The sequence below is a fragment of the Ciconia boyciana genome, chromosome 5, assembly GCF_034638445.1.
Source record: "Ciconia boyciana chromosome 5, ASM3463844v1, whole genome shotgun sequence".
NCBI classification, from domain to species: Eukaryota; Metazoa; Chordata; class Aves; order Ciconiiformes; family Ciconiidae; genus Ciconia; species Ciconia boyciana.
In genome coordinates this window covers 83691505-83716393 of record NC_132938.1, presented here as the reverse complement: position 1 = coordinate 83716393, position 24889 = coordinate 83691505, and the positions used below count along the sequence as shown (strand labels likewise).

The following is a 24889-nucleotide window of genomic DNA, read 5'->3' as shown; positions in this document are numbered from 1 at the left end:
GCAAACTCTACTGAAGTACCTACCAGCCTCGATGCAGTTAAAGGCGACTACCACAAACACCGAATAACACGACCGCTATCTGAAACACAATGCACAAGCAAGAAATAAGTAAAGCTTGAGTATGGAATTTCAGTCCACGCTGCTAATTTCTTTTGAGGAACCACGCACGATCACAAAGATAGGGCTGGTTTTGTTTGTGTGGCTAAACAGTCATTCGTTTCTTAAGGACACTTTTGTGGCACTTCAGAGGCTGAGGAATGCATGGAAAAAAAACTTAAAGAAATGTTGCTGGAAAGAAATAAAGTTACTGATATTGGGGAAAAGGAGAAAGATGTTGGAAGCAAGCTGAGATGTTCCGCCAGGGAAAGAACTCGGTGCGCAGCCACTTGTGCTCGCAGCAGCCTGTGCAGTGCCCTCAGCGCCTCGACTGCTTGCAGTGTTATGGGCAAGAGGGAGCCCAATAGATGGAGCTTTTATCCCCTTGGTTTTCAGCCCCTTGTCCTCGGACCCTGGTATCAAGCGGAAACCTGGTGGGGAGAGCTTCAGATGTCACAGCAGAAGAAGAGAGAACTTAAAATTCAGGGAGCAGAGTCTGGGGCTTCCCTTAGGCAGGGGACTTTCTCAAAGCAAAGGACTTGCCAGAGCGAGATGCAAAACTGTGTCCATGAAGAGTGCCAACCAGAGAGGATAACGTGGGAAATGCTGTTACATTAGGATGAGATTTATTTTTGCTCACACGAGATCCCTGAAATAACTGTCCCTTTGAAGACTTTCGGGACTTGCCAAAGGCACACAGGGCAGCTGGTGGCGGGGCGAAGCTCGGACGCCATGCGTCGCGTGCAAACAGGTATGCACACGCGTACTTCCTACGGGTACTTCCTACGGGTACTCGACTGATGCCTAAATTTAATCAGACCTAACATGCACATAACTTATTCAGGGACAACTGCTTCTTCCCCTCAACCCTTACTCTCAAAAACAACTTCAGAAATGACCCTAAAGGGAAAAATCACAACTACCGTACCTTTCTGGACAGGAAAAGAACTAATCCTCTGCACCGGAGGCGCTCAATATTTGCCTTAACAACCAGCACTGCCAGGAAAGATCACTTTCTGTTATTGTGCGTGGGAGTCTCAGTACTCACCTACTGAGGGAGGAACAGTTTAGCCCTACCTTTTATCACACCTACCCAAAATCTGGACTTTGCAAGGGGAAAAAAAAAAAAAATAAAACCACTTAGCTCCTTTCCCAGCTGTCACAAGCAAGGAATGAAAGCTTGGCAAAGATACGAGAGCTTTGGTCTATGTCAGAATGTCAGATATTAAAAACACACTTCAATTATTTTAGAAAACACACCGACAGGGGGAAAGGGAAAAATGTAACATGGGGGGGGTGTGCAGGCAAGAGCAGGGAGCATACTTGGCAGCGATAAAAAGCTACACGGTTTGCTTACCTGGAAACAGGGAACAAGAAGCAGCTGCCTGCTCCTCTCAGCCTCCCGAGAGCAACTCGCCCGCTGCCGGGCACCCGCCGGCCCACTCGCACGGATCAGCTCTCAGGACCGCCAGCCTTCAGCTGCACAGCAAAGGCAAACCAAGAGCACCAGGCAGGTTAGCACCGTTCTGTGCCGTAAGCCCCATTTCAGCCATGCGTTCACCTACATAAGGTGGATGTTCTTAAGGGAAGTGCCAAGTGTTTTAGACAAACCTAAGTGTTCGTAAGAAGCCCTTATGTGATCGCATATGGACAAGTCAAGTTGAAAAAGCAAAAATACAACACTTCAGTCAAGGGTGTTGCAAAGAAAGCAATTTTTTTAATTAGCTCTCTGAGAAAAACCCTGAACTCTTGCCAGAAAGAAAAAGAAAGCCTTTGCCTAGGGGGACAGTTCACATCTAGACCCAACCTCGTATCGCCATGGGCCTTCATCCTATCGAAGTGCTTCAGTGGGAGCTGTAAGTCTTGGCAGTTAGAACGGAGACACAGGAAGAAGAGAAATACCATCCAGACCATCTCCCACCGACGAGAGCTGGAGTAATTAACGGGTGAAAGGAAGCTGGGTTTAGCTGCTGCTTGAAGTACCTCCCTCTTCCATGTCTCTCTTCTCTGTCACCCCCACACGTACAAGAAGTCCTCCTAACCGCCAGTCAACTGCGTCTTCAAGTATCCTCTCCTTACACCTCCTCTCCCCATCTCTCCTCTGGATTTTTTGAGGTCACAGCCTCTTCCCGGACCCATCCATGAACCCAAAAATATCCATCTTGAAACCTAATGCAACTCCAGGCTTGTATCCCCTGCAGTAAAAGGCAAGAGAGCTTCCTGATCCCACAAAATGAGGCAACCTGCCAGGGATGAACGGGGTCCTGCCTTAGAGGAGCCTGACCCACTAGAAGGAGGTCCCTAACCAACTATTGAGGGCCAGGACGCAGTCAGCTTTACCCTGGGTAGTCAGAGGTCCAGCCCAGGTAATTAGCGGTCTCTCCGGGCATTATGCAATCTCTCCTTCGCAGGCTGAGAGCAGACGCGAGGGCTGTGTCAGCAGGCAGTGCCGTGCCCAGCTGCTGGCTCTGCGCTCAGCAGGCACGGCTGACCTCCTCACCTGCGCCCTTCCCACAGCCTGCCTGCCCCTGAGCACCTTCCCATGCCCTTTCCCATTTTCCCAGCCAGCTGCACCCCAACAGCCTCTCTGACGGGCCCCCAGCTATGCAGAGGGCATGTTGGCAAACAAAGCAGGAATTATTTCTGTGTTTACCCCTGCAGTTGTGCTCGTGTGACCTAAATAACGCTACTTGCAGCATTAGAGATTGGAGGGGCAGAAAAAGGCATGCTTCAACCGACTCCACCGCCTTCGACCAATTCACTAGCCTGCTGTGCAGTTCTTGAAGACCAAAATACCAAAGATTCCCTTACATTTATGGGAAAGTCTCCCTGACCATTTGCCCTATGTAAAACATTAACACAAAAAAATTAAGCTATTTGGCCATCCTGCCTGGTATTTTTCAAAGGCCCTCAACACTGGTGTGCCGTTGCCCTTCCTGTGGTGAGCTGCGGCTAAAAGCTTTTGGAAAATCCCACCCCGTGTCTTGAAGAGCCAGGAAAGAAATTGGATTGCTGAAAAATCCAACAACACTAATAGAAAGAGGACTCCTGGCACACCCTGACTGTGCTGCATCTGCTCTGCTAAGTAGGTACATTCATTTCAATCCTGTAGCTGCCTCCTGCTATTTATAGCTGCTAGCTTAATGAACTTTCAGGGTAGACACCAAGCCTGAGCCTTCCTAAATTGACGTTTAGATATCCTTGTTGAATTAATTCAATCTCATTATGGATGGACTGTTCCACAGTTGGACTGGCAACTTCCACTCCTCACTGGAAAGCAGCTGGGACTTTCTCCATAATACAGGATCTTTTCCTGCAAGGCAGGTACTCTGAGTTGGGAAGCAATACCAGAAATTTACTTCATAGTAAAGCAGACTGCACATGAAGAGGTAGGAAGACTGTTTAAGAACAGCCACAGAGATCACAAACACATTTTTAAGAGACATACAATCAGCCACCTCACACTCACTGTAAGACAAAGAGGAGCAATTCTGCAAGTGTCCCAGGCACAGGCATTTTGACAAGCAGGCTCTGGCTCGGGCTGCAGGCAGGTGTACCTACAGATCAGGCATGCTGTGTTCTCTTCGGCAACCCTGCATGCAACTTGTTTCCCATTTTGCGTAGAAGTGCTCCTGAGAAGAGGCAATTTTGCGCTGGAGAGCTGCAAAGCTTGCTCTTTGGAAGGAGAGGCCTGCCACAGAAAGCCTGGAAAACCCCTGCTGAATGCATTGCGGATGTCAAACGGATTGCATTTAAAACTAAAAAGAGATGGTTTCCATACCAGTGGGCTCAAATTGCTTTTTCCACGAGTGGCTTCCAATAGAGCCTTGTCTCTCTTTTGGAGGCAGTGCCAGGGACAGAGCCTTCTGGCCATTCCTCAGCTCACGCCAGGCACTGCCTGGACGTGAAGGCTCGCTCTGTCCCCACGGGAGACTCTGTCCCCACGTGCATTTCACAGCACAGCCTTCAGCACACTGCTCTGGATGTTTTACCTATAGCATTTACGAGAGACAGACTTGCCTACTTCAGCGCCTCGTTTAAGATGATAGATGCAAAACATTATTTCAGGCATTGTGTAAGCAAACTGTTCACAAGCACCGATACTGAGCAAAGGGGCAGACATACATCAACATATAATGGTTCTCAAGAAACGTGAAGCATGAGGTGAACAGACTGTAACGTAGCCACTGGTGGGACAGTTACTGATCCGGAAACACCTGCATGCATGTTCAGGTCTTACACATTTCAGCAGGAATTATGGACGTGATGAAGCACTTAGAGAATCAAAAGCACAAAGGAATCAACGGGCATTTCAGCTCCATCAGTGGGCTTTCTTTTCTGGTAAAGATCGTGTTCCTGAGTGAGAGAACACAGCAAAAAAGCAGAGTAGCTTGGCCTCCGGGGATACTTGGCCAGCACCTTTCCGAGGCACTGCACTCGACAGAGAGATGTTAGAAAACTATTCATACACACACGCACAGCACCACTCTCTTATCTAGGCACTTTGACCTGCTAGAAGACCTGAAGAACCTGAAAGGACCAAAAAACGTACTCATTATGTAAGAAGAAAACCACCATGTAAAGGAAACTAAGGATACTAATGCCATCAACTTCAGGGTGTCCCACATCAACCAGATGCAAAGACAAACTGTTGTACTTGGATTAAAAATGAAAAAGCCTCCACTTAAACAAATCAGCATGGTGAATTCATCCTACAAGATTGCTCACCACAACATCTTTTACATCGCTAGGCATCTCGATAAACTGAGCATCGATTTCCCAGTTTGGGGGGGGGGGGGGGGGGGGGGGAAGGGGCCAACTGACGTTGCAGGATCTGTCGGGTTCAGACAATCTATTAGAGATAATTACAGTTCTCTCTCCACGTCAAGCATCCTCCCGAGCACTACTTAAATGCAGGTATTCAGCAGCGAAGTCTTAGCACACATACCCAAAATCAACAGCAAGCTTCAAGCAAGCAGGATTCTCTAGAGTTCCAGCTTTCCTAGCCCCAGATTACACAGAACCTACTTTGGAGAGAAGGCTGCATTTTAAATTAGAATTGTTAAAAGGTGCATATTAACCCGTAGTGAGGGATGACGCTTGGCAATCCTTGCAGAGGGACAGAGCAGTTGCCTACATAGCAAATTTCATCCATCCAGACCAAACCTCACCTTCACTGGGAGAGATGCACTCCATCCAGAATGACAGCACAAGCCTCAAACAGTACCTTAATGAAATGACTCTGCTGCAAACGTTTTCTCTTTCAGCAAAATGCTCCTCCTAACCCACATCTGAGGGCTCAAGAGAGTTTTTTTTTTACTAAAACCTTCAAGAACTACCGCTGGTGGGTGGAAGAGGAATTTCTCTGAGCAAACTGCAAACCTTTACAAACCTTTGATGGGATGACATAACATCCCTTCCCTCTCTCTTGCTATACGGGTCCTCTAGAAACCACTCCAACAGACAGATCCAGACTTTCAACCTCTTTTCCCCATTTCTGGTTTTGTGTCCTGTAAACAGGATCATATTTACGCCCTTCAACTGGTAAAGAAAACCTTCAGTAAGCTTAGCCCACGTGTGACCATATGCAGAAGAGCTGCAACTAACAGCGTAAAATGAAAGATGGCCTCAGCTCACAACCACTTAGCCCTCCTTTAAGGTGTTCCAAAATTTAGATTCTGCAGTTATATTTATCCACCTGTCAACATTTTGACTCCTGCCAAAAATCTGGTTTTACTCTCTTTGCGGATGCAAGCACTAAGAAAATTCTATTACAGCATGCAGTTTATTAGTTTCACGGGCCCCTCGTTATTGCTTGTTGCTTTTGGGTCCCAGTACCTTGCTGAATCCAGTGCCAAAGCGAAGTATCACACTCGTTTCTGAAGCCCAGCACTGCGTGGGGCAGAGCGCCCTGAACGCCCATTTCCAGGAAACTGTGAACACTGAATTTCCTTTCCTCCTGCTCCATTTTCTGAAGCGTTATGCGGAGTTTAGACAAATCTTTCGCTTTGGCAACAACGCTTTTTCAGACCCGCAAGTGGTTTTAACGAAAACAGTCAGTAAACCATACAGTACTGCGGGAAGGCTCTACACCCCACAACTTGCGGGATAAAGCCTTTAAACTTGGCCAATAGCAATAACGTATCATTAAAGGAAAAATCTCATCTTACAGCCCTTCAGCAAGGGGAACTCCTGAAGACTCCCTCTCGGTCTTTAAAGGCAGGGCATTTACATGTACAAATATGTGTCCATATGCATGTGAAGTACTAAACTTCAGATGAGGATGAAGACGTCCCATGTTTGTTTACAACTGAAGAGTAATGCCAGCAGGCAGCTTACTGTCCCATTAAAGCAAATTCCTTCTTTATCCTATTTCCACGTAACATTGTTAAAAATGAAAGTGGAAAGAGGCTTAAGTCAGGCAGCCAACGAGACTGTGATTCAGAGGAGAAAGACCTCAAGAACATAAGATGCTGCAATCCACCTGCCTCATCGTCTTCTTTCCACAAATTGTGAATGAAGGCTCGCGTCCTCCTCACACCTGCAGGCTGCATTAACAGCTCTGCAAAACGTTACCGAGCAGAGCAGAGGAGCGAGCATCGCTTTGCATGGATGCGGAGCACAGAAGTGCCATGCCCACACCTTCTCAACCCTATTTTTTCAACTGAGAAAAAAAAAAAAAAAAATTAAAAAGCAAGTGATGCCTCTAGTTAACTTCCTGAAAACAAGGTTTGAGGATTTTATTGCCAGCTAGCTTTAAAATCACTCCAAAAACCAGAGAATTTTCAATCTTTTGTAACCTGTGTTACTAGCATAATTTTTGTGATTATGTTGTGTAAAATGCCTTAGGGCTTGAACTGAGGTGTAGTATTGCAAGTCATTACTTTATAGCTTATAATACTAGTCCTCAACTACACATGAAACTCCCTGAGATATTTTGGAAAGGGACAGGTATTTTATATTTTGGGCTTCTTGCTCTCCATTTGCTTGGAATCCCCTTTGCCTATAAAAGGACTTTTACCCCAGCCACTGAATTCAGAGTCACAAATACACACAGACAGTTTCTTACCTTCCAGAAACCATAGGCCATGCACAGACCAACTGAACAAGATGAGAATTTCCATTCTGTCCAAGGATCATACATTTTTCTATCTCTCCTCCTTCCGACACGGTAATTGCTCACATGAGCCCAAGTCTGTACCCCATATTCCAAGCACTTCTGTTCTAAAAGCACTATCAAGAGTTTCAAAATCAAGAGATTCGTATCTTCTTTAGCATGTACCTTCTGCACGTGCTGTGTGTCTAAGGGGGACAGAGCTGGGCCAGCCCAAGGACAACCCAAGCAAGCTCTGCACCAGCACAGGCATCTCTGTGCAGCACCTCATACCGCTGTGTACATCAACACGGTGTCTACATGCTGCCTGCTACGACAGTGCCTACCGAGAGACATGATTTCATTGGGTTTGAGCCAGGGAGGCGAGCCAAATTAACTTGGAGGGCAACCAGACAATGAGAAGAAACCCCTTCCCAGATCAAGCAGAGATGCATTTCCTCATGGGAAAATCTTCACATGTCTGCAGTAAAGAATGAGGAAGAGGGAAATGGATTCAGATCGCAGCCTGTCCCGAAGAAGAAACTTATATCTGCCTTCCTTGTTCCTCCCTTGTCTCGTCCCTTGCAAGTACCAGCAAACTATACCATCCGCTTCATATTGAGCTAAGCAATCGGCCGACCTGAGGAAGCAGAACCAGGCTTGACACCTCTGCCCATGCCAGCTGACAAGACTCCTGTGGCTTTCCACCATCCGCTCTCTTCTCTGGCCAGCTGAGTCTTTTCTTCACCCCACTAAGTGCACTAATCAGAGTTAATCACAGACCGATTGAATATGCCCAAAATACTAGCGGGTCAATACTCCAACCATTAGCACTACAAAAATCACTAAGCCTTCCCTCTGAAAACCCCGTTTTACTCATCGTCTCTCAATATGCTATCGTTCCCCTTCTGCACTGTTCTGACAGCATAAAACTTCATCTGTTTTCCAATTCTTACATGTGTTTTAGGCAGACAAGAAGAGGGTATTTAAAGCCCACTTACTAGTGATGCCATGATTTTTTTTTTTACACCTCAAAAATACTTGTATGCCAGCTTCCTCGACAGTGCAGAATAACCACTGCTAAAAAGTGTTTCCTTCTTACTGGTTATAAGTGGAAATCAGGGCCAGGCTGGTGAAAGGAGATGCTTTTAGAAATAAGGTGCTGGTACACTTCATCTGGAACACGGATTTGTAATAGTCTGCGGTTAAAGGAAGCCACATTTCAGCTAGCACCAGTGTCAGCAGTCCTGCCTGAGAACAAGGGCGTGAACTCCAATTTTCTCTCCGAGCGCAGAGACAGCCCTGCAGGCCTGGAATATACTGAAAGGGCTCTGCAGAGGGAACATCGCCTTCAAGCCTCCTCCTCAGTGTATCAGAGAATATCCCTGTCTGGATTTTTGAAGGAGGCACCTTTCCCAAGCAATAATTTACTTAGGATAAAACGTATCTGTACACGTTCCATTTCCCTAACTCTCTCCAGATGGGAGAGCTGAAGGTTGTTTATAAACTACCAGCATTTGGCTTGTTTGACTGAACTGGACACAGGTTAAAAAAAAAGGATTGACCCTTCCAGACTGCACCAATTCCCAAATACAGGAGCGCAGCTAGACCGGTTTTGAACTGGAACAAAATGTTTATGGGGAAGGTTTGCATTTCTGGACCTGTTTACTCTCTTGCCTGTATCCACAGACATGTTTCATCAGGTTCGTTTGTTGTGGGACAAGCAGCTTGACCTGGTGAGTCAAATCCAGATTTGGTCAAAATCTGATTGCAGAGTTTTCACCAAAGAAGCTGAGAAATCATCTTCAGGTAAGATACCTAGGTTTAGGCTTCACGGTCCTTAGGGACAGACCAAGAAATAGAAGTGATGTCTCAAACAAAAGCTGGCTTAAGCTTTCTACTCCGTAAAAACAAAGCTCTCAGTATACGGAGACAATCAAGTCATTTCCTAAACTTCTAGGAACTATTTTAACAACTACGTTATTAAAGACTTTGCAAATCAAACTTTATATGCTTGTCCTTGTATTTGAAGATGAAATAAACCACCAATTATATACAAGCTGAACTGACAGTGTCTAATACTCGGCCAAGTTAATAATTGCAAAAATCAACAAAAAGAAGGAGCTATACAAATTCTGGATTTTATCAACCGAGATGCACTGTACCTTTCCTCAGGATGTTTGGGTTTGCAGTTTTTCAGTCCCTTCATCTCACCAATAACTATGTAAACAGCACTTTCGTTTTATTATCTCATTAAACTTGCATACACCTATCACCTCCTCTGCAGCCTTTCTGAAGGCAGTGTCCTACACATCATATTCACAACCCAGTATTCATCGAGCCTCAGTCTCCGACGTGTACCTGAAGCATGCGTGAATCCGATCCCGTTGTTTGACGGTGAGCAGAGTCCCTGGTTACAGACAGCCATCACACAAAGCGGTGTTATGCAAAGGTCATTAACACAGCTGTCCCAGCAGCCCTTAATCCTGGGAACTGCAACACCCTCGCTCTTCTATTCTTGGCTCCCTTCACAAGAAAGGCGCTGAGCTGGGTAAGACGGCACAGCGGGCTCCGGATTTCCTCTTTCCTTGGTGTCCAGCACTTCTTTTTTTCCTCCTCTTCTGACGACATGGAAACACTGTGTACCCCACATGCATATCCAGCAAGCCCCTGCAGAGCTGGCCTAGCTCTGGCAGATGCAGTCCCTTTATCACCATCCCTCCCTGTAAAATGACCTCAAGCACTTTAGACTAACGCTCAACTCTCTGGTTGTCGCCACGCTCTGCGTTTCACTTCTTGCTCAGTTTCTGTTCTTTTTCTCCCCCTTCAAAGAAGAACAGCAAAATCCAAACCTCTCTCCTTCCTGGCCACAATGCAGCCACTGGCCAAGTGGCACCCCTACTCCCTAGCAAACACCTTCATTCTGTCCCACTCTACTAAACCACACAGCCCTAACAGATATTTCAGCTTCTGATGCCACATACTCTCTACTGACAGCTGTCTCAAATATACGTAATATATTTCACCCCGGCTTTCTCCCAACTCCATTAAAATTGCCGTTCAAAATTCCCCGGTTCTTTGTTTCTAATATTCTTATTCTTTTGAAACTGAATTCGAGCCACATATCCCTCACTCATTTACTATTAACGGACGAAGATTAAAAAGAACAGGGTTATAACTGAGATTTCTTGCCATGATTGCCAGTAATGAATATCAGAGTAAGCTGGTAAGCTTTGCCTGAAGAGAACCAGTCTTCTCTTGGACACGCTTGCCGTGACTGAGAGCGAACACAGCAGGCACACATAAGCCATTCAGACCCTCAAAAAGTCTTCATCGAAGTTCCAGTAAGAGTCATCTAAAGCTGGAACAGTCTGAATATGCAACCTAAGAGACAGAAAACAGAATGGAAATAAAAAGCCATTTATAAATGATGGAGAATGTCAAAAGCGGAACAGCAGAAATTTCTGAGGGAAGCCTGGTGTTACTACATACGCAGAACTAGAGAAGAAAGGCTTGTTAGCAAGCAAAAAAAGTGTAGGAAACAAATAATTCAGGTCAGCTACGAAGACAAGAGTTTCAGAAGGGAAAAAAACCTGGGGATATGAGGCAACATGTAATTCAATGTTTGGAAATTCAAGACAGTAATCTGAACTACTCCTATCCTTTACAGTGTTCTAAATTAACTGTGCCAGCTCGTAAAAAGATCTGGCCACCAGCGCAAAACAGCAAGTCCCTGCAAGAACCTGGTAAAGTATCTGGATACATGAGACGGTGAACAATACAGAAAAAGTTACAAATGGTGTCGTATTAATGCTATTGCACGGGGCACCTGGAATACTGCGTGGTATTTAAGTGATCCCACTCCAGAAATACGTAGTGCAAAGAGGTCAGGGTGGAAAAGACTATGGGAAAATTCTCAGATAGAGAGAGATGAAAAGACTGCGCATTTTCACATGCAGATAAAGAGTAGACAAGAACATACTAACCTGTAGAAACAATAGAGGAAAAAATACCATCAACTCTTTCTCAAATGACGCAAAACAGAAACAATGATGAACAAACCGAAAGGCAGAAAATCAAAGCCTGATGGAAGAAATAGGTTTTCAACCATGGGCACAATTAGCCTGTGGAAACGATTCCCCTAGGATATCGATACATCCAGAAGCCAAAAAGGAATTTCTACAGATCTGGCCACCTGCACGTCAAAGAACAACAGAGATGTAAACATAAAAATTAAACTTAAAAGATCTAGAGTTCTTGAAGACAGGTAGTTAAGTCTTTCAGCTTAAAACCAACTCCTGGTTTCTGAGTGTTGACAAGAAAACTTCCTTGGGACAACTAGGGAACTACAGCCACGAAGAGCAAATGGACTTTGTGACTTGCCTTCCCTTCCAGTTGCTGCTCTCTGAAGTATCTGCACCACCGAGAGCAACAGGCCCCGGGCTAAAGACATGACTGATCTGACCCCGTGTTACTCTCTTTATATGCAGCAACTATCCAGCAACACAATTTCAAAACGAAAAACTCACATATTTCTTCAATCAAAGATCAGGTCATATGACCCCTGCTTGCTCCTCTCTCTCTCTTTTTTCTCTCTCTCACAGGAAGCATTTTCCCACTTACAAACAAGTTCTTTAAGGAAACTCCAACCATCTGGAATTAGCCTCCATAATCTGAGCTATACCATATCCTGGGCTGTTCTCCTATATTCAAACCTTGTTAGCATGTTCCCACTTTAGCAGGCTGTCACCATCTCTCTCCCACTTCTATTTAAGCAGCCATCCCCCAGATTTCAGAACAAGCTTGCGGCCAACAGAGAAGACAGCAAGAGGAACGGGACTTTATGACAGTCTCCTACGATGTTACCGAAGAGCTGCATAGTGATGACACTAGATAAAGATCTCTTTCCTCGGGTTAACAATTTCAGTATGAATGGAGGTATAGGGCACCCAAAACAGACCTCATCTGCCTGTCACGATTCAGATATTCAACCCCTACAGATACTCAAACATACTGTAATGCTACATTTTTTTCTTCTTTTTGTTTGCAAAACTTAAAACTGGTTAATTACTGAAGGGAAAAGACTTATTAGCAGCACAAGTTATGGATACAACAAAGCCAAATCCCAAGTGAGTATGTTTCTCACAGTCTGTAGGTCTTGGTGCTTCTCATCGACCTACTCCTGTGAGGCTGTTTCTAGCTGAAACCATGGGGTGCTTGAATTCTAGAGAGGGTGCACATCCTGAGAGCCAGGGCAGAAGCTGCAATAGATCTGTCTAGGCATCTACTCAGTCTCTGCGTTTCCCTGCTATCTCTTTACACACAGTGTCAAATTGCTTTTTAAAATTTGGCCTGTTCCTGCCTGGCATTAGCTCAGGAGTAAACTCAGGTGATACAGAGGGATGAAATGTCTGCTCCAGCCTGTGCCTTTTCCAGGCCACAGCAACTGATTATGACTACTCCGACCCTGCAACATGAGACGACTGTTTTCGTGGATCCAGTTTCCTCCTCCGTGATCAGATCAGGAGCAGATCACTAGACAACAGACCATTGTAGTGAGCGATAACTGAAACCAGTACTTACTGAGCGGTTTAAGGATGCTGCTGCTTGTCTCATCAGCGTTTTCTACGTCTGATTTGTCGGAGTAGTTCTCGGAGATTTTCTCCTTTTCTTTCTTCTCTTTGTGCCCAGGTCTTCTCCTATGACGTCTCCTTCTCCTATAGCTCTTCGGCACGTGGACCCCAATGTAAATAGTGTGATGACCTAGGGAACACAAGCACAGCAAATATTAACTTCGACTGCGCAGAGTTTGTGCATCACCGGCCAGTACAGTTCATGTCGCGTTTCATTCAAACAGGCAAGTGAAGTATCTTTCTTTGCTGGCCTAACATACATTAGTACTATGTTTCTTGTCTCCAAATGTGAGCTAGGAGCTCTTTAGCTGCCATTTGGAAAAGTCTTTTTGGTACAATCATTTCTGAGAGTGCATGCCAATGCAGACTCTCTGATAATTATGCTGTCCTTGTGACTCATTTAAAAATAAAAATAAAAACCACAGAAGGCCATCCTACTCACTTTGCAATATTGAGTACAGTGCTCTTCAGAAACATTCTGCAGCAATTCTTCCATTTGTTTTACCAAATACATTGGCTGGACTTCACACCTACCTTGTGCAAACTGATCCAGCTTAATTGAAGAGCTTAGAGCAACAAAATTTACATCACTCGACTATGCAGTCCATTGCATAACAAGTGTCAAAGTACCATTAGGGTATTACTATAACACAGCAGATGAGGAAGGACTACTAACATAAGTTACTGTAAACTTTTAGGTAGTTGACGCTTTCCAAAATAAAAATTAAGTAATAAAAAAGTGCCAAATTTCATAATGCTGACTGTAAACACAAAGTATGCCTTTTCCCTTACATAGAGACTTCTATTTCAAACTAAAGCACTCAAACTACATTTGACAATTGTTATGTATTTTTGATAAGTTCGACAAAAATGTTTTATTTTCAGGGCTTTCTGCACTTCTACCAGCTTGGGATAAATATCTTTCCCTGTGCTTATAGAAAGCATTTCCTTGTCTTCTTCTGTGCCCAGACAATTCAGACATCTTATTGTAAGCTTTAAAAACAGCTCCTTCAGATTTAACTCTTGATAAATGATAGCTGTATTCTGTGCTTTTGACCAAATTTGGTTTCCCCACTCATATCTCAGCGTAGCCAAGCAGAGAGTTTCAGATAAACACACATGCCCTATTACTGACTGAAGTACATTTATCTGAATGAATGAACGAGCCGCAAATGCACCTAAGAACAAATGTATTTATCTGTAGGTACAGTCCTTTACTTCCGTTCACAGCGGAGCGTTTCTGCAGAGCTGTCCCTCTGCGGAGCCGCTGTCTCGGTCACCTCACATCCATCTATTCTTAGCGTGTGCTTACACCTCGCATGAATGCATGGCTATTAAAACCCCACGTGAGCATACCAGATGACATATTCAAGAGAAGGCAGAGGCTACGGCTTTTGCAGAGCAGCACTCCACCCTGCAGCACTGTCCCACCCCAACTCATTTGGCGGGTGCCTCCCCAGAGAGAGGAGAGACCTCCCCAACAGCAGCCTTCAGATCCCCGCCTCCGTGACTGCTGGGGCTTTGAGCAGGAAGCAGAGATACGACACCCCTCAGCCCTGACTCCAGCACCTACGGGTCTCTGCCACAGAAGGTATTCAGCCAAAAGACTCTCTTGACATGCACTCCACAATGGGGAATCACATCACTCCCAAAACCACAGGAACTTCTGTCAAATGGGTGGGCACCCAACAAGGCGACGGCCTCTGAAGCCAGACGACACATGCTTCCGTGTTACCGGACACAGAGCTGTCCAACACCTCTCCATTCAGCTCAGAGCTGCATCCACCTCTCTTTTTGCAGCAGCCATACTGCCTTTTGCTCAGGAATAAGAACTCGGTCAAGCAAGTAATAAATGTCAGGCTTCACTCAACAAAACAGTCACGCACTTGAGAAAGTTAGAGAGAAAACTGGCCCTTGCCACCGACCCACCTCCACCGATTTTCCCTCATCACAGAGTATGCATTGCTCTCTCCTTTCACCTGCAAGCTGCACCTATTATTACTGTTTGCTTTTCAGCAGCATTACAAGGTTCCAGATGAATCACCTATTTGCAAGACACGGGAAGCTGCCCTGGAAATGCCAGTGCAACAGTAAAACCAGAGTCTGCAGCCACCAATTAACTTCACTCCTAAACACGTGTCTCTAATTCCTCGTTATGATAAATCAAATCTTTCAGACTGAACAACTGAAAGTTTAGGCACAAAATACCCCATTTCCATAACAAACTGACTTTTCACTGAAAAACAACCCTGCAGTTGCCACTTCAAATTCCACACAACCCTGCATTTGCCATTTCAAATTCCACACACTCTTGAGGCCAGCTGTGAAGTCTGGAGAGTCCTTCACCTTTTTTGCATGTGAATTTTCATGCTGAAAGCATCCGAGGTCTTTTAAAAAGCTGCTTGACCAGAGTGGCCCTCCTTGACAGCAACTTTAAAATAGCTACCTGAGTTCCTCAAGGGCTTTGCAAATAACGGAATGACGAGCTGTATGCAAGGCTGGGGCCAGAAGCTTATGAAAACAGCTCATGCCCTATGTGTGTTACACTGCTGCTCATACCCATCTACATACATGCTCTATAGCCCAGCAAGGCTACTGAGGTATACAAATCTCCAGCAGTAGCTCCCTTGAAAAGCAAATACAGAGGACAAGTTAGAAATTTTAAATGCATGCTGTTGTTGACTTACTCAAGTATAAAAAAGCATCTGAAAAAGGCTTCTTAAATACCGCATTCTTAATTCTCAAAGACCAACAAAACGAAAAGAAAAAAAAATTTTCTCCAATATGATCACTTGAAAAAACTGTGTTCATCCCCAGACTGGCACTAAGCGTGATACATTTTGGCTCCAAAGTAATTTGTTGTGTGGAAATTGTAATAGAAAGCAGAGGCTTATAAAGAAATTCCCTTGGCACTCACAGACACGATGGGTGACAGCGCCTGAGCTGGCCCTGAAATGGATCACATCATGGTTCAGGTGGCTAGAGTGCTACAGCAAGCTCCAGTTTATGTACTGGTGGTAACTATGCAGCAGACCATACTAAATAAATAAAACAGATATAGAGATATAAAGATGTATAGTGTCTGTGATATCAAGATATAAACTAACAGCTATAAAGGGTTAGTGAAAATCTCTGCAAGTGATGTTACAGTTACTTTTTAGCCAGTATTATCTAGGCTGAGATATTAAAAGTTCACCACTACATGCGCATCTCCTGCTGCTGCCGGGCGCCAACAGCTGTACAACTGTCCGGTACTGTACCAGACACTAATAACTTGCCATCTCAGGCAGCAGGACAAAAAAAGAAACAGAAATCCGGGGTCGAGAAAGGTCCAAAATCAGGCAGCACAACAGTGACAGAAGGAAAGGGACCTGCATCTGCTGCCTCCAGCCCAGCGTGCCAGCACCGCGACCTTCGAGAAATGGGCTCACAGCACAGAGGGAATGGGCAGAGCCACAATGCCAAAGCTGGAGACATCTGCAGCGAGACCTTACAGATCAACACCTGAAGACAGGATTTAGCTCTAGCGTGTCAAAGGAAACCAGGAAAGCTATTCCAGCAACTGGAAACACCAGCTTTAACATGGCAGATGGCATAAACACTGCATAGGGACAGAGAAGGGGAAATCTTATCTGAGCACAAGCAGGGAGCTGTAGGGTAGGGGTGGCCCCAGGACAGACAGGGCAGTGGTAGCGGTTCCCAAGGGATTCTTACAGCCAAGATCACATCCAAAAGCCAGATGCAAAAGGATGGGGCGATTCTGGTATCTGTATTAAAACGTCCTCCTTTGAGTCATTTTAATTCTGTGGTCAGCTTGATAATAGAAACACATCATAGTAAGCCTGTAGTCTTAATACTTTAATATGCTGCCAACAGAACTGGACAATCTCTTTAATCTTTTGACCACGTGTGCACAGTACAGATTTTGGTAATATGAAACTAAGTTGTATATACGCAGGCAAACATCTGCATTACTTAGCCGCTTTTCCCTGTTCTGCAAGGGAGAGACTTACTTAATGTTGCGCTGTGTGTGTGTGTGTGTGTGTGTGTGTGTCCCTCCACCTCCCAGTCTGTTCACGGAGACCAAGCAAGACATTTTCCTTTTCTGCGTACTTGAAGTACTTGGCATCTGTTTATATTGTTGCAAATGCTGAGATAAACTTCTAGGCTCCCTTCCCAAAGTGCCTGGAAGGAAACAATTGACACATACTCTCAATGCACTGGGTTTCTGAGACATTTCCTACTCACCGGGGTAACAGAGCCTTTCCCATGAGAACCATTGACTACAAATGGTAATGCCCGATGAATTTAACGTGACACACATGCACCGCACTATTATCCTGCGGCTTGGTGGAGGATGGGAAGCACAGAGCCGAGTGCTAAATTTCTCCTGGTAATCCAGGTCCCGCTCAGCTGTAACCTTCTCCTGCACGCCCGACACGGGCCAATTCCCAGTTTCCTCCTGTGGCCCCTACTGCATTCACAGCCTTTTCTGGGGGCTTCTCCCATCGCCCTCCCCGCTCTCCCCCACCAAAATGATTCATCTCTGTGTGCACCTCATTAATTTTTAGAGCTGTTTTGTTTGACCAGAGGCATGTATTTCACAACACTAAAATCCCATCGGTAAGATGCACAGCAAGACCTGGAGGTCCAAGTGGCACCTTTTCTGTTCTAAAGGACAACGGTGGGTCGTGGCTTCCTTGAACTTACACTTGCTGAAGCTAAAATTTCTCAAGTTAGCTTCTTGTGTCTGAGGAGAAACTTCACTGTGCACCAAATTCAGAGCAAAATCGTTTCATCTGATTATTAATAGAGCAAGAAGTAGTCATCATCAGAGAGCTATTTTTCCCCCAGAAAAATTTTGGCTGAAACCACATCTTTTGCTTTATTAAGAGCTACTAAAGAATAGCAGCTCATGATTCAGACTCCAGATTTAGAGTTTGGGCAGAGGAGACTCCCTGAGTCAGTTTTACTGGTGAAAACCCACTCATGCATTACCAAATTTAAGTTGTATAAAATGCAGCATTCCCTCCCTGCCTGCAAGAATATCTGTTCATCTCTTGTCTCCATCCGGGCCCAGCATGGTCTTGCTGACATCCTGGGAATGAAACTGTCTGAATCTCAAGTCGTGCACTCTGACAGCGTGCACAAAAGGAAGCAGCTCCAGACACCCTGCTTCAACCAGTCAAGCCCCCGAGCATACCGCCTCAGTGCAACACCATGCTATTTCTTCTCTGAGTTATTCCTTTTAAGGAAATGTGGGGGTTAAAGAAATGTAAACATAGGAGGAAAAAAAAGCATACTGAAAAATAAAAACAGTAAGAAATCTGCAGGCTTGAAGTTGTCTGACCTGGTAAAGTTTCAGCTACCCGTTAGTTCCTCGTGTGTGTTTACATAGCCAAATTTGTGTGTTAGCATAGCCTGATCACCTACTACCCACACAATCCCCGTCTCCTTTCAGGTGCTCGCTCCCCACCACCCGCTGAGGTTTGCAGAAAGCTGCACAAGGGTTTCTCAGCAGGAAAAGCCAGGACCTGCATCAAACACACCAGGTTCCTATACCTCTGTACCCGTAATTCTGTCCAGGCGTTTTTGCAGTCGCTCTGGCACAAGGCTAGAATCAAACCTGAACTGTCTGTCAGTGAGGATCCTTTTCTGTTCAAGGAAGAAAGGACGGCAGGGTGCACGTGCAATGCACGCCCTGAGCGGCTGCCCTGTCCACCGCTAAGCGAGGGGGAGCGCAGCTGTGAAAGGACCAGGACAAGCCTGGCATCGTCAGCTGAGGATCTGGTTAAGTGTACGTGATGAAGAGACCTTGGGATCTGCCCGCATGAGAAGCGTGCTGGGAGCAGGGCAATTACTCACTCTCTATGCAACCATGACAGCCCCAAATCGGACATCCCAAGGCCTGTGAAGCACAAGCCATCTATATCGTTCGAAACATGTGGATCTATTCATGCTACAATACAGGCAGAAAATGACAAAAACCATTTATATAGAGGGAAATCTCTATAGTTCAAGTGTTGTTTCCTAAACTACTTCTGGAACCACATTTGCCTTAAAGAGCATTATCACTTCCTACCATGTCCTTGGTAAGAAACCAGTTCCTCCCAGAAGAATCATACAGAATAGACCTGATGTGTGACACACCTATGGAGAGCTGTAGAGCTCAGGTTTCACATGAAGTTTGAATTTAGGCGATTCCGGGGAGCTTCATCCTGCAACAACAGCCTTTCCACAAAGCCTTTTGTATTGTGTATTTCAACACATAGGTGTAATAGATTACCAGTGGCCATGGTAGTATTCCAAATGTAGGGTACTACCAGAAAACCTGTATTACAGGAAATGCAAACTGAAATCACAGCCTTAGCATGAGAAGCGGGGGGGGGGGGGGAGTAAATCAGCAGATATGATTAGATTATCTAAGTGCAGTGATACCTTTTGTGCCTGAGGTCTCTGCATTCATCTGGACACTGAGCTGAGTCCACAGCTTTCTGCGATCTTAGTGCATGACCAAGTGCAGACTCTAAGCCTGACACTGCGTAAGACTGAAATTCTTTTTTCATTCCAGATATCTACAGCCAAACGAACAAGCCAGGAGAGATCACTTTATTTATGATCATCTCCATTTTTAAGCACTAACTCTTCTAAGAAAATGGTGACAGCGCAATGGCTTTTGCTTGGCAAAACCAAAACTTGGTCATTTGGAGAAAGGAGCCCAAAGTTACAGGATCAAAGGATAAAGCCTGCCTGGTGCATAATATCTAGGAAGGAATCCCTTCCACATGTCTGCGGTTGTTGAGACTTAGAGCCTGGTCAGACTAGCCCATAAAGAATCTCAGACTGGCACCTCAGAAGGAAACAAAATCAAAACCTAACATTAAGAATTTATAAAGCAATGAAAATGAGCTGAGTATTAGCAGTTTTCACCTGGCCCTTGTTTTTACTTTCAAGGCTCCTTTCCAAAGAACAGGGAGAGTCACATTAAACCCGACCAGGCTTGGACAGGCTCATGTGGTTACAACTGACATGTCTACACAGCCAACCTCTTCTCCACAAGCTCTGTGCCTCCTGCACCGGGCAGCCCTGTGCACCCAGGCTCTCAGAGAAGACTGGGACAGATATTTCAGGCCACCTGAACAAAGGGCTTTGCTCAGGATGCCCCAGCCATTTACCTTTGGGGCATGGCTGACCTGTAATAAGACATGGGCAGGTAAAGGTGTGCCCTTCTCTGCCCATTTCCATAGCCTCGCTATCAGCCTCCTACCTGGATGGAACTGAAACACAGCATACCCTCAGGGCGGGGAAGCTTTACTTATTGACGTGGCTTCTGACCCATCCCAGGAGTGTATGGCTTTCACTCCTACCACTAACGAGTTGCTAACCTTATGAAAACTCGCTCCTTAGCGATGTCTAACGTTTAGGAATCTGCACCTACCACAGCTCCAGAGTCACACAAGATGGGGAGGGGATGCAGCCCGTCACGTGCTTCAGCAGCAGAAGATGGCATGGCACACCTTTGTGGCCAAGAAGAAGGTGTTGGCGTACCGCCAAGCACACGGCGAGACACGGCACTAGCCAACACGCTGCTGGGATTACAGCCAGGCTAGCGCAGCTTTGAGCGGCTGCTTTTCAAACCCGGGGGTGGCGGCAGAAGGGTACTTCTCGTTTTGTATGAGAACCAAAGGAAATAAATGACATAAAAAGCTGATGGCCCAGAAGGACAAATAAATCACAGGGATGATCCATTTTAAAGGGGAGATACTAAAAGTAGCACTAAGCAAGTCCCAAACTAAGCCCTGCTTAGTTTCAAATCAGCTCAAGAAATAAGAACAAAAGGCCACGCCGTCACGTGCCAAGTGCCCTTAACTCTACCTGATTTTAAAGGGGTTACAGGTGCCAAACACCTCCCGGGACTGGTGCTAGCAGAGGAGTGGGTGCAGGCCCTCCACCCCGACCAACTCTACCTTCCAGGACGTGGCTGTCGCTCTGCACGCCCAGGCGCACACGGATGGGACCCACAGCCTGCACGACACCCCGCTTCAGAGAACTGTTCGCACCAGTGGAACAGAAATGGCTCTCCCAGTCCCTCCTACACAGTTGTCATATTTCACCTAAAAATTTCCCAGGAGTGATCTGAGAGCGCATTCATTTCCACACAGATGAAAACACAGGCCACGAAAACAACAGGCAAACGGGAGTATTTTCAGCCATGCATTAGGAAGATGTAGATTCTGGGTAGGAGAAAAGACATGGAAATTCACAAGACCTGTCGGTGAACACGGCTGCTTCACGCATTAGAAACAACGAACACGATGATTTCCCCTAGCACTGTGTAAGAGCTAATTCCCATTAATGCCTATCAACACAGATCTGAAACTCAGAAGAAAACAAAACCAAACCATAACCAATCCTCTAGACGGGCTGAGCAGGCATAGTCCCAGGCTCAGCACTCCGTCCCCACAGGGTTTTCAGAACATCCTGACATTCAAGTGACTGATTTTCCAGGCAAGTAAAAACTTATCGATCAGGTAAACAGCAGAAGGATTCATTGAGCACTTTGCTGCAATCTGGGTGGAATCTAAACAAGTCAACATACCAGTTGGAGATAAATCAGATCCAAATCCCCCCTGTTCCCCACAGCAAAATAGCGCCGTCAAGCAGCAGAACCACAGAAAAGACGCGTTTCCCTCCAAAGAGAGGGCAGCCCGCACAACTGGAACAGACTTGGGTCTTTGTGCCACAGTAACAATTGTGTTAGTGCAGAAACACGCATGTATGTCTTACAGTGGTGACACCTGGGCACCAAATTCCCTCTCTGCAAGAGGTTCTCATGAAGAGAACACCCAAGGTCTTTTGAGGGTCTGAGCGCAGGCTGTCACAGGACCAGCAGTAGCAGGTGGATGCCTAGAGCTGGACAAAGGATGCTGGATAAGACACTGTCTGGGAGAAGCAGAAGAAATTATGTCTGTATGGAAAAGACTGGAATAAAGTAGCCCAAGTCTGTAACCAGGTAGCTGACAAAAACTGAGATCAGTTAGGCCCTCAGACATAAGGGCCTTTAAAACAATACTAGTATGCAATAAACTAATTCTTCCATGGTATGTGGCAGCTGGCCAAAGAAAAGGGTCGGTGCGAATCCATCAGGTGATGGGACCAAACGCTTGTAAAAGGACAACCATAAGGTTGAGTAGGGGGTTCACAACCTAATAAATGCCAGGAGAACAGCCTGCAGTGAGAGAGATGCAGTAAAAGGCCAAAAAGAAAACAGAGGCTCCAAGAGAGACAAAACCCGAGCTACTATGCAACTGACTGATGAGATAGGAAGGGACAAGATTAGAAACAACAGGGCTCTCTTCAATTCTGCCAGTTCTGCCAGAAGAACCCCAAATTCATGGCTAAGATGAAAGTATTCAAGAGAGGACCCAGCAACAGCAATGAAGATGCAGTTACTTAATCGAGCAGGGAACTTGTCCAAAGATCATTTTACGTATTTGTATTACTACACTTCACATCTTAATAGGCAGGCCTTTACTAAAATCACTACAAGGGGGCGGGAACTGAGCCGTGTAGTGGAAGACAGCATGTCAATAGGAAGATTTTTTTCTTCTTTTATAACATCAGGCTTCTAGAACTTCAATATCTTCAAAAGGTCAGTTTAATCTTTATGTAAAGTGACGTCTGCAGTCTTTAAAAGGTTCCCACGTAACAACACTATAGTTAGCCAGAAGAAAAGTCTTCCTAGCCATCTGTCTAAAGCTTGCACTTCTCCATTTCAAACGTACGCTTGCTCGCTACCCATCGATGACCCAGACTTGAACTGCCAGATTCCTAACAAGATTCAGAGGCTGCTCCAGCGAAGCATGTTTAAAAGGTGAGTTAGCACTGTGCCCTGAAGAACGGGATGGCTCTAAAAGACAGAGCTCACATAAAGTCAAGTCAAGAATATCTAAATAGGAAAAGAAAATGAAAAAAATCAAATTAGGTCTTCATTTGACTTCTTGAAGATCCTACAAACCCTGTTTGTTTAGAAGGAGCAGAGCAAGTCAGTCACCAAAAAATATGCTAGGAAAGGATCAGAATATGAAGCCCAGAAGACACACATTGATGGCAGCTAGAAGGTACTGCTCCATGACAGGAAAATATAAGGAAGTTGGCAATGAATTAACAGGTAGGCATTGTTTAGAGAGAACAATAAACATGTGTTTGGGGTATTCTCACTGGGCTTTATATAAGCCATTCCGAGACTCTTACCCACAACCCCCTAAGCTGCTTTTCTTTCTCTCTTCTTTGGAGCCGTGAGAGGTGACAGAAGCCACCGAACCTGTCCTGTTGTGATCTGATCTAATCTGGCCAGTACTGCTTGGATCCCACAGAAAGAAAAGGAAGACTTTAAAAATGCACGGCTCTGGAGAACAGACCAGAGGAGGGGAGCCGTGCTGGACTGTTCGATTTTAGGCCAAGCTGTTCGGAAGCATGGTACCTTTGAATTTTCTAGCAGCTGCCTCAAGCACTCACCACAGTTCCTTTAAAATTATGTTCCCTTCTGAAATGCCCCAACTGACCACCCAAAATAGCCCATCTTGGCTGAAAATCTTGGCCTCATTTTCCATATTTCCATCTCATTAATGACCAAGGCTGACCAAATGAATACCAAGCTGTCCCTGGCACTATCAAGTTCATAGATGCAGGTAGGTTTTAGACCACCCTCCAATACAAGGAAGAGCTGTGGTATACTGACTAAGACACCCAAGCGCTGCCCCATTTCAGAGAAAGAACCTCAAACTGTTTTCTGGGTACCAGAGGGTGGCTGCTGCTTTACCACTTGCACACAAGCTACAGGAAGGCACGCCGCTGACATCTGCACTCCAAACTGAAGCAAACACCGTGGTCTTTTTAGAGCCTGAACTCCGAATCACCACCAATGACTGCATGGAGTAGCACATTGTCCGAAGCCTGAAGAATAAACAGCACAGGCTGGGCACAGGTTAGCAACAAAACCAAGATACACAACCGCAACGTGTCAGGCAGAGTTCTGCCTAAACCACCATCCTGTTTCCTTGGGTTTGCAAAGTGCCAGGCAGCTCATGGGAATTCCTCATAAGTGCCCAACTCTGCAGTACTGCATCAGTAGGAAAACAGCCCTGCTGCAAGCAAACCTTGATTCCAAGGCCGTAGTTATAATTAAACATATAGAGGCCGCAGTGTGTTTTATGAAAGGCAGACTGCGGCCGAAGCTGGGGTTGCTAGAAGGCCGAGCTGCTGCCAGCAGGGCACCGCGAAGGAATGCAAACAACATGATGCTCACCGGCGGGAGCCCCATTCACACAAAGGCCTCCTGACACCTCTCCAGCAGCACAACGTGTCCTTCAAGGAAGTGTCGGAGTTTCCCACGTCCTTTCTCAGTCCCTTTTCACTGCTAAGGAAGTTCTAACAGCATCGTGCAACCAGATTAGGAATATCACCCAAAGGGACAGACCTTCACGAGGGCTGAGATGATGACTGAACTAGTGTACAGACTGCACTTATCGTAGCAAGCTACAGAAACAGCCCTACCATCAGTTTCCAGATTAAGTCCAGCTCCACTATTTCTGGGCGCACAGATGAGAGAGGGAAGTACACTCCTCTGTTCCCTAGCTACACGAAGGCTGTGACTGTTTGACGTGGCCAAGCTTCAAGGAACCCACCCCTGACATGGGGTCAGGTATCTTCCACTTTCTGCCTCAATATCTTTCCCTGTTTGCCAAGTGGGTTCTGTCATTTACCTTCACTACTCCTCTATGCCTTGATTTATGGCATGGAGTACATCTCTTAAAAATCTGTCAATTCAGCCAACAGGTAAAAACCATGACAGAGTTTGCTAAATACAGCCAAACAGAGAAAACACGGGCATTACACATTTTACAACTGCGACTGGGCCTCCCCAGTACATTTTGTGTTACCTTTTAATTTTACATGTCCCAGAAAAATTCGGGAAGGGTAATCAGCACATCTGGGGCTCACATCTGAAGACTGAGCAAAGGCTGTATCGGTTGTTCAATCTCCACCGTGAACTGTCATAACCAGT

At 45.6% G+C, this 24889-nt stretch overlaps 1 protein-coding gene across 5 annotated transcripts in view; it reads right to left on the bottom strand.

Moving 5' to 3' along the window:
* SLC4A4 (solute carrier family 4 member 4) overlaps positions 1-24889 on the bottom strand; it is a 230154-nt gene that overhangs the window by 138818 nt on the left and 66447 nt on the right. For all 5 annotated transcript variants that reach the window (XM_072862885.1, XM_072862890.1, XM_072862888.1 and 2 more), the window contains exon 3: positions 12773-12952. In XM_072862885.1, the coding sequence (XP_072718986.1) occupies positions 12773-12952 (180 nt within the window). The remainder of the gene's footprint in view (positions 1-12772; positions 12953-24889) is intronic.